General features: G+C 47.3%; 1 protein-coding gene across 3 annotated transcripts in view; it reads left to right on the forward strand.

The window, feature by feature from the left end:
* Window positions 1-9651: 9651 nt before the first annotated feature.
* Window positions 9652-13008, forward strand: part of ITGA3 (integrin subunit alpha 3) — a 35459-nt gene continuing 32102 nt past the window's right edge. For all 3 annotated transcript variants that reach the window (XM_043963702.1, XM_043963704.1, XM_043963703.1), the window contains exon 1: window positions 9652-10310. In XM_043963702.1, coding sequence (XP_043819637.1) covers window positions 10096-10310 — 215 coding nt within the window. In that variant the 5' untranslated portion in view covers window positions 9652-10095. The remainder of the gene's footprint in view (window positions 10311-13008) is intronic.

Here is a 13008-nt window from a genome sequence, read left to right on the forward strand (position 1 = left end):
TCTTGGCCAAAATGCTGGAGTGGTTTGCCATTTCCTTCTCCAGCTCATTTGACAAATAAGGAAACTGAAGTAAGCAGGGTTAAGTAACTAGTCCAGGGTCACGAAGCTAGTAAATGTCTGAGGCCAGCTTTGAACTCAGGTCTTCCTGACTCCAGGCCCCAATTCTCTATCTACCATGCAAGGTACAATTAGGTGGATTCAAAAATGCTTGAATGACCGAACCCCAAAAGGATTCATTAATAAGCCGATGTCAACTTGGAGGGATGTCTCTTGTGTAGGGTCCCAGTTCTCTAGCTTTGTCTGTGTGCTGATCAAACATATTTACAAACGAGCTGGAGGAGGCATAGATAGTAAAGGTTATTAAGTCTGAAGAGGACATAAAAGTAAGAGAAACAGTTAATACCCAGAACGACAGAGGCAGGATCCAAAAATATGTCAACAAGTTAGAACAATGGGTTGAGTCTAAAAAGACGAAGTTGAATGGGAACAAAAATAAAGCCCTATATTTGGGTTTAAAAAAAAATCTTCACAAGATGGGGGACGTGCTGGGTCCTGAGATGACCTGGTGAGTTTCTTTAAGAGCTGTACCGTGTATAATAAATGAGGGAGGCGACAGTTGCCCAGGTCGGGCGACCTCTGAAATGCCATATTCAGTTCTGGATACGTTTCAGGAAAGACATAGACAAGCTAGGGTATAGTAGGCCAGAAAAGGGTGGCCAGAAAGGGGAGAGGCCTAGAGACCATGTTGGAGGAAGATCATCTGAAGGAAATGCGGATGTTTAGTCTAGAGAAGATAAGGTAGAGGACAGGGGCAGAAGAGGTCTTCTCTTGATAGTTGTCTTCAAATATTTCAAGGGCTGTCACATGGAAGAGGTATTAGACATGTTCTTTTTGGCCCAAGAGGGAAGAACTGGGAACAATGGGGGGAAGTTGTAGAGGAGGCAAATTTAGGCTTAAAGTAAAGAAAAGCTTCCCATGAAGCTGTGCATTGCAAAAGTGGAATTTGGTCCCTGGCTTCCAATAAGGCTCAACTAAAATTCCATCTTTCGCTTCCCCAACCCCTCTTCATTGTTGTTGCTCAGTCATGTCCTACTCTTCGTGATCCCATTTTGGGGTTTCCTTGGCAAAGATACTGGAGTGGTTTTCCATTTCCTTTCCCAGCTCATATTACAAATGAGGAAACCAAGGCAAAGGGAGTGAAGTGACTTGCCCAGGGTCACAGAGTCAGTAAGTGTCTGAGGTCAGATTTGAACCCAGGAAGATGTATCTTCCTGACTTCAGGCCAGGTGCTCTGTGCACTATGGTGCCACCTAGCTGCCCCCTTTGTACCTTTTCTCTTTCAATTATTTCCTATTTATCCTGTATATAGTTTATATTTGTTTTCATGTCGGCTCCCCCGCTAGATTGTAGGCTCCTTGAGGACAGGAACTATCTTTTGCCTTTTTGTGTGCCTAGCTCTTAGCACAGGGCCTAGCACACAGTAGGCACTTTATAAAGGTTTGTTGATTGATTAATTGAGGGAGGGAGGTAGTGGGTTCCTTTTCACTGGCAGTCTTTAAACAGAGATTAAATGATCACTTGCTGGGGTTATTATAGAAGAGGTTTTTATTCTGGTATCAGTTCTACTAGTTGCCTTGTGGGGTTTCTTCTAGTTCTGAGCCTGTCGTGTTGTTTACTCAGGCTCAGCTCCTGGTAACTTTTTTGGCTGTTGCGTTACAAAGTCTGTGATGGGAGGCCCTGGGCTCTGGACATTCCTGGCAGCCAACCACATTCATTGGTGATAGTGGTGGCAGGTTAGGACAACCATCTGTGGCCCAGAAACATCGTGTAAAGGGGACTGGTCTGGATGTGGATCAAAGCCACAGTCTTGGCTGTTACCTTGGATGCTGTCTGGTCAATTAAGCTCACATGTCCCATAGAGGAAGGGAGGAAGGAAGGAAGGAAGGAAGGAAGGAAGGAAGGAAGGAAGGAAGGAAGGAAGGAAGGAAGGAAGGAAGGAAGGAAGGAAGGAAGGAAGGAAGGAAGGAAGGAAGGAAGGAAGGAGTAAAGTCCCCTGTGTATCATGTTGCAAGGCGAATATATGAGGAAAGACAGACACCAGTGCCCACCCCCAATATTACCTATCCAGAGAAACCTGATACAGGAGCCTGGTAGTAGGTGGGGGCGGGAAGATGCAAGGGATTCCTTTGGTGAAAAAAAAAAAGTTGGTATTTGAAAAATCCTACCCCTGCCCCCAATATTTTAACAATCAGGTGGTTTGAGGAGAAAATGGCTAAAAATAAACTTTAACAAAATCCATTTGGGAGAGGGGAAGTGTATTTGAGAACAAGACAAAGAACTGTGACGATGGGTTGGCAAGGTAGGTAGCCACCTTGGGCATCATGGGAAGAGAGAGTACAGCAAGAGAACTTCTGAACATAAACATACATCTAATGCCAGAAGATTCCTCTCTCCACAGCCTATGGGCATTATTTTGTCAAGTTGCTACCTGTGGGATTTAGGACAAGTTACTTCACCTCTGGGCCTCAATTAATCTGCAAAACTAGAGGGTTTGACTATAGAGCCTCTAATGTTCCTCTATGGTCTTATAACCCCACATAAAACCATTCATTGCAGTGAATGAAAGCGAAAGCACAGAGCTTTCCATGAATGACATCCTCTAGGGGGTGCAACTTTCAAACCTTCTGCAAATACGAATTCCTGTTGGCCAGCTCTAGGAAGGGGGCGAGAATCGGTAGCTTAAGAGACACCAGTAGGACTTTCTTATCTTCCCACCCCAGACCTGAGTCACCACCTCCCCTCATACAGTCAACAAGCATTTATTAAGCACTTTCCATTGTGCTAAACTCTGGGCACACAAAGACAAAAAACACCCTTCTGGTCCTCTAGTTTCCATACTAAAAATGTCGACAAAAAAGTCGACATAATATATGTCTATAAAAATGGCTATAATACATACAAATAGATATCAAATATAATACATATGAATAAGATGTCTATATGTATAAATAGGGAGACAATCTCAGAGGGAAGGCACACTGGGGGCCAGTGATAGGGCAAGGGGAAAAGACAAAAGATGGGATTTGAATTGAGTCTTTTTTTTGGTAAGGCAATTGGGGTTAAGTGACTTGCCCAGGGTCATACAGCTAGTAACTGTTAATTGTCTGAGGCTGGATTTGAATTCAGGTCCTCCTGAATCCAGAGCCAGTGCTCTATCCACTGCGCCAGCTAGCTGCCCCTGAATTGAGTCTTAAAGAAAGCCAGACAAGCCTGGAAACAGAAGAGAGGAGAGAGCATTCTTGTTTGTCCTTCATTCTGAAAGAGGACCATCTGACAATCAGGGCGATGTCATGACTTGCACTGAATTGGATTTAAGTGAGGGAGGGTTGTGCTCCTACTCTTTCCTCCAGAGCCATCTGGATCCAGTGGCAAGATATATATTAGGACGACTGGAAATGGCCCCAGATGTTTTAAGGTAATTGGGGTTAAGTGACTTGCCCAGGGTCACACAGCAACACAGCTAGTAAGTGTCTGAACTCAGGCCCTCTTGGCTATTTTAGGCACTGAGTGGAGAGGCTGTGTTCTGTGCAAATTAGCCTCTTCTAATCTCCTAATCCCTCAGAATTTCCCAGCTCATATTCTCTTCTCCAACTACTGAGTGAGGCATGCACTAAACTAGTCCACACCTCAACTTCTCATACCCTTGAACCTTCCAGATTGAAAGTCTGTTTTCCTTTCCAACTCCCCAGCCCCTTCATTCCAACCCTTCTCTCTATTTCCCTCCTTGGAGAAGTCCTCCCTTATTCCCCCCTCCCAAGTCCATAGGGGTAAATTTGTTCATAGGCCTTTGTCTGCTGGTCCCTGTCTGTGTCTAGGTAGAGCACCCCATCTGCCCTGTGACAGAAGTCCACAAGAGACCACATGTGAGGAGTTCGAAAATCAAGTGATCCAGCCAACTGAAGAGGATGGAGAAACAATTGTCAACTAAGAGGTGACTGCTTTAGGAACTCAGGATTTCTCTTCATTTGCAGTCCCTGCTCCTTCCCTCTGCCTTTCCCTGCTGCTCCTCTCCTCCCATCAGCCATTGGAATCTGGGATCTCCCCCACATTCCTTGGCTCTCCTGCCTTTTCCACGGCTTCATCACTCGACCTCCATCTAACTCCTGGCCTTCCTATCCTTGACTAGTTCTCCCCTGTCCTAGCCTCCACCCTAACTTTACAGCTACTATTCCCTCCCCTGAAATGGGAAAAAAAATCCTCACCCTTTTCCTATTTCCCATGCCTTAGGATCGGACATGCCAGTCATTCCTGTTTGGGACAGTAGGGAAGATACTAATTGACATGTACCCTGACGGATCTCAAAGCATTTTTCAGGTAAGAGTGTCATCCTCAACCCCTTAATCACTCTTCATGTTGGGACCCTATCTCAGATTACAGATTACATCTGAATATCATTTCCTACTACCTGGGTTAGCCAAGTGCATGGTTGCAGCAAAAGGGCAAAGAGGGCCCAAGGCTGTGGGCTTAGTCTGTCGAAAACAGGCAGCTTTGCTCTGTTTCCTGGACACGGTCTGCACCCTGGTCACTATGGGGAACTGGGACCAGGGTCATAATGATAACAGACTTTAGAGCATTTCAAGGTTTGCAAAGCAAGCTGTGTACATTATCTCATCTGAGCTTCAAAACAACCCTTTAAGAAGGTGTGCAATGATTATCCCCATTTTACAGATGAGGAAATTGAGGCCTAGAGAGAGTATTTACTTGCCCAAGTTCACCTACATAGTAAGTTTCTTTTCTTTCTTTCTTTCTTTCTTGGTGAGGCAATTGGGGTTAAGTGATTTGCTCAGGGTCACACAGCTAGTAAATGTTAAGTGTCTGAGGCCGGATTTGAACTCAGGTCCTCCTGAATCCAGGGGCCAGTGCTTTATCCACTGCATCACCTAGCTGCCCCTACATAGTAAGTTTCTGAGGTGGTATCTAAACCTAGGTCTTCCTGACTCTCTGGTCCAGGACTCTATTCACCACGCTATGCTTTTCATTTTAACTACCTCATCTTCCATAAACATCTCTTTTCAACAACACTGTAGAAACAAACCATTTAGAAAAACTTCAACATTCTGATCAATGGAGGGCAGCTAGGTGGTGCAGTAGATAAAGCACTGACCCTGGATTTAGGAGGACCTGAGTTCAAATCTAACCTCAGACACTTGACACTTACTAGCTGTGTGACCCTGGGCAAGTCACTTAACCCTCATTGCCCCACCCCCCCCAAAATTCTGATCAGTGCAATAATCAACTACCATTCCAGTGGACCTATGATCTTTGCCCTAGCTTCTTAAACTATGGGTCACAACACAATATGGGGTCTCCTAACTGAATGTGGGGGTTTCAAAAAATTTGGCAACAATATCCAGCGTCAAGGAAAAATTTCTCAAGTGAAAAGGGGCCCAGAGTAGAAAAAGTTTAAGAAGCCCTGCTCTATGCTACCTCCTTCCTGACAGAGAAGAAGGTGATAGACTGAAAATGCATAATGAGACCTACATTTTTTAACATGGATAATGTGGGGATTAGTTTTGATTGACGATACATCATTGTTCCAAAGGTTTTGTCTGAGGTTTTTTTTTTAATGGGGGGAAGGGGAAAGGAGAGAAGGGTTGGGGTAGGGTTTTGTGACAGAGAGAGAGGGGGTAAGAAGAGGAAGAAGAGGAGGAGGAAGAAGAAGAGGAAGAAGAAGAAGAAGAAGAAGAAGAAGAAGAAGAAGAAGAAGAAGAAGAAGAAGTGAACAGAAGAGAACAGAAGGAAAGCCAGAAGGAATCACAGACAAGAAAGACAGCTTTGAATATTACATGTTGAATTTTTTATTTACTTAAAAATAAAAGCAAGATCTACATAATAAAGACTCACAGTTTCACATACAATTTTCTCCTTCTGTTCCACAAGGAAACACAAAATAAAATAAAAAACCCTTTCTGTAGACCCTTTTCCATCTATAGCCCTCATCATTCCAATCTCCTTTAATCTGTTGTTGTTGTTCAGTCGTTTTATTCAGTCTTGTCTGATTCTTTGTGACCCCATTTAGGGTTTTCTTGGCAAAGATACTGGGGTCGTTTTGCCATTTCCTTCTCCAGTTCATTTGACAGATGAGGAAACTGAGGCAAACAGGGTTAAGTGACTTGCCCAGGGTCACACAGCTAATAAGTGTCTGTGGCCAGATTTGAACTCAGGAAGATGAGTCTTCCTGCCTCCAGGCCAGGTGCTTCCACTTCAAACCTAGCTGTCCCTCCTTCAATTTGGACATAGTTAATTGAGTGTATCTTTCTAATTGATGAAGGTATGCTGTCCTCCTTGTTATTTATATACCTTTAAATACAGTAGTAGTAATAATAGCTAGCATTTGACACTTTAAGGTTTACAAAGCACTTTACATGTTATCTCATTCATCCTCACAATGACCCCGTGAGGTAAGTGTTACTATTGTCTCAATTTTACAGATCATAAAACTGAGGTAGAAAGAGATTAAGTGGTACCACTACTAGGTCTGTATCCCAAAGAAATCATAGAAGAGAGAAAAGGACCCACATGTACAAAAATATTTATAGCATCTCTCTTTGTGATGGCAAAGAATTGGAAATCGAGAGAATGCCCATCAATTGGGATTGGCTAAACAAGTTGTGGTATATGAATGTAATGGAATACTATTGTGCTGTAAGAAAGAATGTGCAGGGGGCAGCTAGGTGGTGCAGTGGATAAAGCATCTGCCCTGGATTCAGGAGGACCTGAGTTCAAATCCGGCCTCAGACACTTAACACTTACTAGCTGTGTGACCCTGGGCAAGTTACTTAACCCCAATTGCCTCACTAAAAAACAAAAACAAAAAAGAACTGTGGATTATGAACGCAGATTGAACCATACTGTTTCTACTTTTTGGCTGTTTTTTCTCTCTTTTTTGAAGTTTTCCCCTTGTGTTCTGATTCTTCTTTCACAACATGATGCAGACATATGTTTAATGTGATTGTACATATATAATCTATATCAGATTGCTTTCCATCTTGGGGGAGAGGGGAGGGAAGGGAGGGTGGGAGAAAAATTTGAAACTAAAAATCCTATGAAAACAAATGTTGAAAACTATTTTTACATGTAACTGGAAAATAATAAAATACTTTTATGAATTAAAAAAAAAAAAGAAAGAGATTAAGTGATTTTCCAGGGTCACACAGCCAGTTACCTCTCATTCTGTCTCACCATCTCTCCATTTCTCCCACCATTTGGAGGTACATCGAGATGTCTCCATGAATGAATAATAATAGCTGATATAGCTTCTGCTACCTGCCAGGCACTGTGCTAAGTGCTTTACAACTATCAGCTTGTTTGATCATCACAAAAACCCTGGGAGGTAGATGCTATTATTATTTCCATTTTACAGATGAAGAAACTAAAGCAAACAGAGGCTAAGTGATTTACCCAGAGTCATACAGCTAGTAAATATCTAAGGTCATACTTGAACTCAGATCTTCCTGACTCCCAAGCTTGTTGGGTCCTCTTTAGACTGTAAGGGAAGGGGTGTGGGGAATAGAATGTAAGAGAATGGAACTAAGGGAGAATTTCCGGTTAGGAGAATGGACTAGTTAGGAGGGGTTTAAAAAAGAAGAGATGGTGAAAGATTGAGCATCACCCTTCTCCTAGGCAGGGTAACAGATGAGATATCATCAGGGTCCTTTCTAGCTATCATGGTCTGTGGTTGATGATTTCTTAAGAGACCCACCCACCTGCATATGAACCACCTCCCAGTGTCAACAGTGCTCACTGGCTCAGCCTCCCCCATCCAGTCCTCAGAGGTTTGACTAAAGGTCAGAACCCTACAGGATTCAGAGAAAGTCCAGGGTGCGGCTGCCCCCAAAAGATAATGGAGTATGGGAGGGGAGAAGGTAATTCGATTACTCTCTTTAAGAGGGGCTCTGTAAGCTGTGATGAGAGGAGAGGATAAACCAGCTAGGCTGGATTCAGTGTAGTGCTACCTGATGGCAGTTGAATGGAAGAAATTACTTCCAACAGGATTTGGGAATTATCCATTAGGTTGTTGTTTGTTCCTCGAATTGGGGTAATGTCACGACTTACGTTGAATTGGATTTAAGGGAAGGAGGGTTGTGCAAGGTCACCAATTTCACTCTCTCTTCCAGAGCTATATGGGTCCAGTGGCAAGATATACATCAGGACGACTGAAATTGACCCTGGATGTTTAAGGCAATTGGGGTTAAGTGACTTGCCCAGGGCCACACAGCTAGTAAGTATCTGAGGTCAGATTTAAACTCAGGTCCTCCTGACTCCAGGGCCATTGCTCTTTCCACTGTGGCACCTAGCTGCCCCATCCATTAGGTTAGAGGTCTCCAGGATGGTGGTGCAATGGATAGCACCCTGGATTTTGAGGTTCAAATCCTGCCACAGACACTTCTTAGCTGTGTGACCCAGGGCAGCTAGATGGCTAAATGGATAGAGCAGTGGCACTGGAGTCAGGAGGACTTCTGTTCAAATCTGACCTCAGACACTTACTAGCTGTGTGACCCTGGGCAAGTCACTTCATCCTTTTGTCTCGATTTCCTTATCTGTAAAATGAACTGGAGAGGAGAATGGCAAGCCACTCCAGTATCTTTACCAAGAAAACCCCAATGGTGTCACGAAGAGCAGGACACAACTGAAGAACAACTTGGGCAAGCCACTTCACCTCTCAGTTTCCTCATCTGCAAAATGGTGTGATAATATTTCCTACCTGGAAATTTATGAGGATCAAATGATATAATATGTGAAATTGCTTAAATGTTTATCATCATCAAAGGAGGCTGAGGGGTACAGACTCTGGTATTCCACCCAGTTCCCAGCTCATTAGACAGCATATCACAAAAGGGAAGTGGGGCTTAGATGTGACTTGGTTTCCCTCTGTTTAAAGGGCAGAGTGTGGAATGCCTGGTACTTTGAGATCCTGGAAGATGCTTTGTTAGAGTCCTTCAGGCTATATCTTTACTAATTACGGTGTTCCTATTGCCAATTAACTGGCGCGTTCTGCCCCGTTCACTCCCAGAAAGGAACAAGGCTTGGGGCAACTGTCCGCACACAGCTCCTAGAAAAGAGAATGGCTCGGAGATAGTCAGCGACCTTACCCTGGACGAAGAGCCAGGAGACAGGCGAGGCTGGGATCCGAACCAGCCCTAAAACCGGACATTCCTAGCCAGAGAGGAGAGATAACCCCGAGAGGCTCCAGCCGTCTGCTGACCCCTCCCGGAGGGCGCGGAGCCGGGACGCGATCGCTGCCGCAGCACCGATAGCCGCAACGGCGGCAGCGAGGACAAACAGCAGGACACCTTCCCCGCTGCCGCCGCCCTGATCTCCCCACCCGTCAGTCTGGGAGCAGACTCCCGGGAGACAGAGAAGTCGGGTCTTGGGGGGCCCTGAACAGGTGTTTAGGGGAGGGCGCAGGAGTTGGCAGGGAGGGCGATGAGGGAGGGGCGCAGCTGCCCCTTTAAGAGGTGGCTGCAGAGCCGAGCCCTTCTCCACCCTTTCCCCGGAAGAAAAGCGGAGCCAAGGCCGAGGCGTGCTAGGTGGGGAGGTGCAGAGCTGGGCGTGGGGGAGGCGGGGCCGCGGGACCCCTCCCTCCCGCCCTCCTTCGCTCCCTCCCAGCAGCGATCCGGCCCCCGCAGCCCGGAGCCCGGATCGGATAGCCAGCGCCGGCAGAAGGCTAGGAGGGTGCAGTTAGAGCAGAACCTAAGGGGGTAGAAAGTGGCAGGAGGGTAGGGCCGAAGACGCAGGAGGCCGGAGGGTCCATCCGTGCGGGCTGCAGTGACACAGTCCAAAGAGGAGAGGGGAGGAAGGGAAGGGGAGAGGGGGGTGATACTGACCCCAGCAGGGTAGGAGACCCGGCTAGGACAGGGTGTGAAACTGACCAGGGGCACCTGACTGGACTAAGTGGGGCCACCTGACAGGGTTGGCCGAGGGACGGTCGCCTACGCTGCAGGCGGCCGCGGGGAAAACAGGTGAATCTGACCCCCTACACCTCCCCCGCGCCCCCAAGATACACCCATCCGCCCCACCGGGTCGGCTGCAGCCATGGACCCGGGCCCCCGTGGCCGCCGGGCCCCCTGTGCCCAGCGCCTGCCCCTCTGCGCCTTGGCGCTGGCCCTGGCAGCTGCTGGCTGTCGCGTAGCCTCCGCCTTCAACCTGGACACCCGGTTCCTGGTGGTGAAGGAGGCCTCGAACCCCGGGAGCCTCTTCGGCTACTCGGTCGCCCTCCACCGGCAGACTGAGCGGCAGCAGCGTTACCTGTGAGTGGGGGCGGGGGCAGGGGCTGGGGGTGGCGGGAGACCGGGACATCAAAGAGGGACCTCCAACATTCCCCTACCCAGCCAGCTTCCTTTGAGCGCTTTAGAACGCCCCTGGGGTTTAAGGATTTATGGGCCCGGGAGCGGGGTAGCTTTGCGGAGAGAGGAAGAATTGAGCGGGGGAAGGGGGGTTCGGCGGCGGAATCTGTGGTGGGAGGAGAATAGATAATCCCTAACACGTGCGAGAGCTGCTACAACCTGCCTCTCCCCTCTAGAAAAATTCCCAGTCTTGAGGCGCTGGCTGGGGGTGGGGTCCCTTTTGTGCTTGGAGACCCTGGAGACATGCCTAAGAGTGACTGGATGCCTGAACACTCCCCCTTCTTCTTTCCCCCTAATCCTGGGCACCTAGCCCCCTTGCTCCGGTTTTGAGCCCTTGAGATTCGAGTTCCCAGTCGTGGGGAACGGGAAAAGGCCTAAGGGAACAGCCCCTGTCAGAAAGAAATCTTCAGTTTGTTGACCCTCTACGTTGCCTACTCTCCACTTTGTACTTACATTCCTGACTGCATTAGCCATGTCCTCGGCATGTCTAGGGATAATAGCATCCTAAGATCTAGAACTGAATGGGGACCAAAGGGGAAATCTGGTTTAACCCCACCCCTTTTACAGAGGAGTAAACTGAGTCCCAGAGACGGAAGAATGACTTGACTAAGATTACACAAGAAGTAAGTCGTTGATTCCTCAGGTGTACACAGAACCTTCTTGGTTTACAAAGCAGGTGCCCCTACTATCGTCACCCTATGAAGAGAGCATACACTAGGTGTTCACTTAACAGATGAGGTGAAGTGATTCCCCCCCCCCCAACACGCAGCTAGTACAGTGCCTGGATATGGATTCGAATTCAGATCCTCTGATTCGGAGTCGAGGGCTTTTCCCACTGATTCAGGATGAATGGGCTGGTTAGATGGAGGCTGTTTTGTAGATTGAGGTCAGGAGGGCTAGTGCTACCTTGACCTAACCCATGGGCGCCCCCTTGAGGTTGCAGTGGTAGGAAGAGGGCATACCTTCCCCATGCTTTTCCTTCCTCCAACAGTTGGGAGCCCCCCCCCCAACTCCCTTCTCCTCAGCATCTTCTCCACATTCCACACATTCATGCTGGATCTTCAGCCCTGAGTGTGTTTGTTTTGGTTTGAAGAGGAAAATGGTATTTTTTTTCCTCCTTTCTCTCCTCTCTATTCCCCACCCCACCAACAGCTGCTGAGAAAAAGGAAGGGGGCAGGGAGGTCAAGCTTCTGGAGGGGGAAGGTGATAGTATCCAGCTGTCCCGAGTCCCTTGTTGGACATGTGGTTTTCTAGTTGACATGTTTGTTACTGAAAGTTTAGTGCTTTGGGATCTTAAGCAGGGTACTTGTTTGGTTATTCTGACTCTTCATGACCCCTTTTGAGGGTTTTCTTGGCAAAGATACTGGAGTGGTTTGCTATTTCCTTATTCAGCTTGCTTTACAGATGAGGAAACTGAGGCAAATGGTGAAATGACTTGTGCAGGGTCACACAACTAGTGTCTGTGGTCAAATTTGAACTCAGATCTTCCTGGCTCCAAGCCTGATGCTCTATTCACTGCCCCACCTAGCTGCCTCAGATGGGGTACAAGCTGGGCATTTATTTTATTGTTTTATTTTCTTTTGGTAGAGGTGGGCTTGGGCAGAAAGATCTTCATGACAGACTTCGATGATGGGTGTGTCAGGGCCATCATCATCATTGTTAAGGCAGGGGAAGGAAGTGGGGACTGAGGTTAGAGGGGTGGAAGGGGTTCAACTTTCTCAAAGCTGGGTGACCTCAATGGAGAGAGCCCTCAACCTGTACTCCCAGGAAGTAGTGAAGTGGTAGAACTGCGGCAGAGCACATGGACCCGCCCTGCCTAGTCCTAGGCCTGTGCCTTCCTGAGAAACTTGGGAAGTGGCTAAAGTCCAAACTGTCCTAGCAGCCTTGACCTTTGACCCCTGGCTGGTAGATTCCCCACTCTGCCCTAACTTGGGAAAGCCTGAGTAAAGACTAGGGAGTCTGGGCCACTGAATTCTCCCCATGACTCTTGGCCTGAAAAGTGATAGAGCTGGGGGCAGCTAGGTGGCGAAGTGAATAAAACACCAGCCCTGGATTCAGGAGTACCTGAGTTCAGATCTAGCCTCAGACACTTGACACTTACTAGCTGTGTGACCCTGGGCAAGTCACTTAACCCCCATTGCCCTGCAAAAAACCCCAAAAAAGACCCCCAAAAGCAAAAAAAACCCAAAGTGATAGAGCCATTTTTTCTCTGTTTTCCAAGGGGACTCTCTTTGGAGACCCCAGATAAAGCTTCTTCCTTGGTTTTTGGTATGGCAGTGATTCTTCAGCTTGAGGCAGTGTAGTTCAGTGGCACTCTCCAATTCCCAAGAGTGTGGCTGTGTGACCTTGGGCAAGTCAATTCCCCTCTTTTCAATTGCCTCCTGTAAAACAAAAGATTTGAGATGGTGTGATCCAGTGAAAAGGGCAGTGGTGCTTGTCCGAGGATCTGGGTTCAAATACTGACTTTGCTAATACCACTTTATGACCTTAGGCAAATCACTTAACATCCCTGGGTCTCAGTTTTCTCATCTGTTAAATGAGGGGATTGAATTCAGTGGGCTCTGGGGGGCCCTTTCAGCTCTAGAATCATGTGATCTCTGAG

Source organism: Dromiciops gliroides, chromosome 4 (assembly GCF_019393635.1).
Source record: "Dromiciops gliroides isolate mDroGli1 chromosome 4, mDroGli1.pri, whole genome shotgun sequence".
NCBI classification, from domain to species: Eukaryota; Metazoa; Chordata; class Mammalia; order Microbiotheria; family Microbiotheriidae; genus Dromiciops; species Dromiciops gliroides.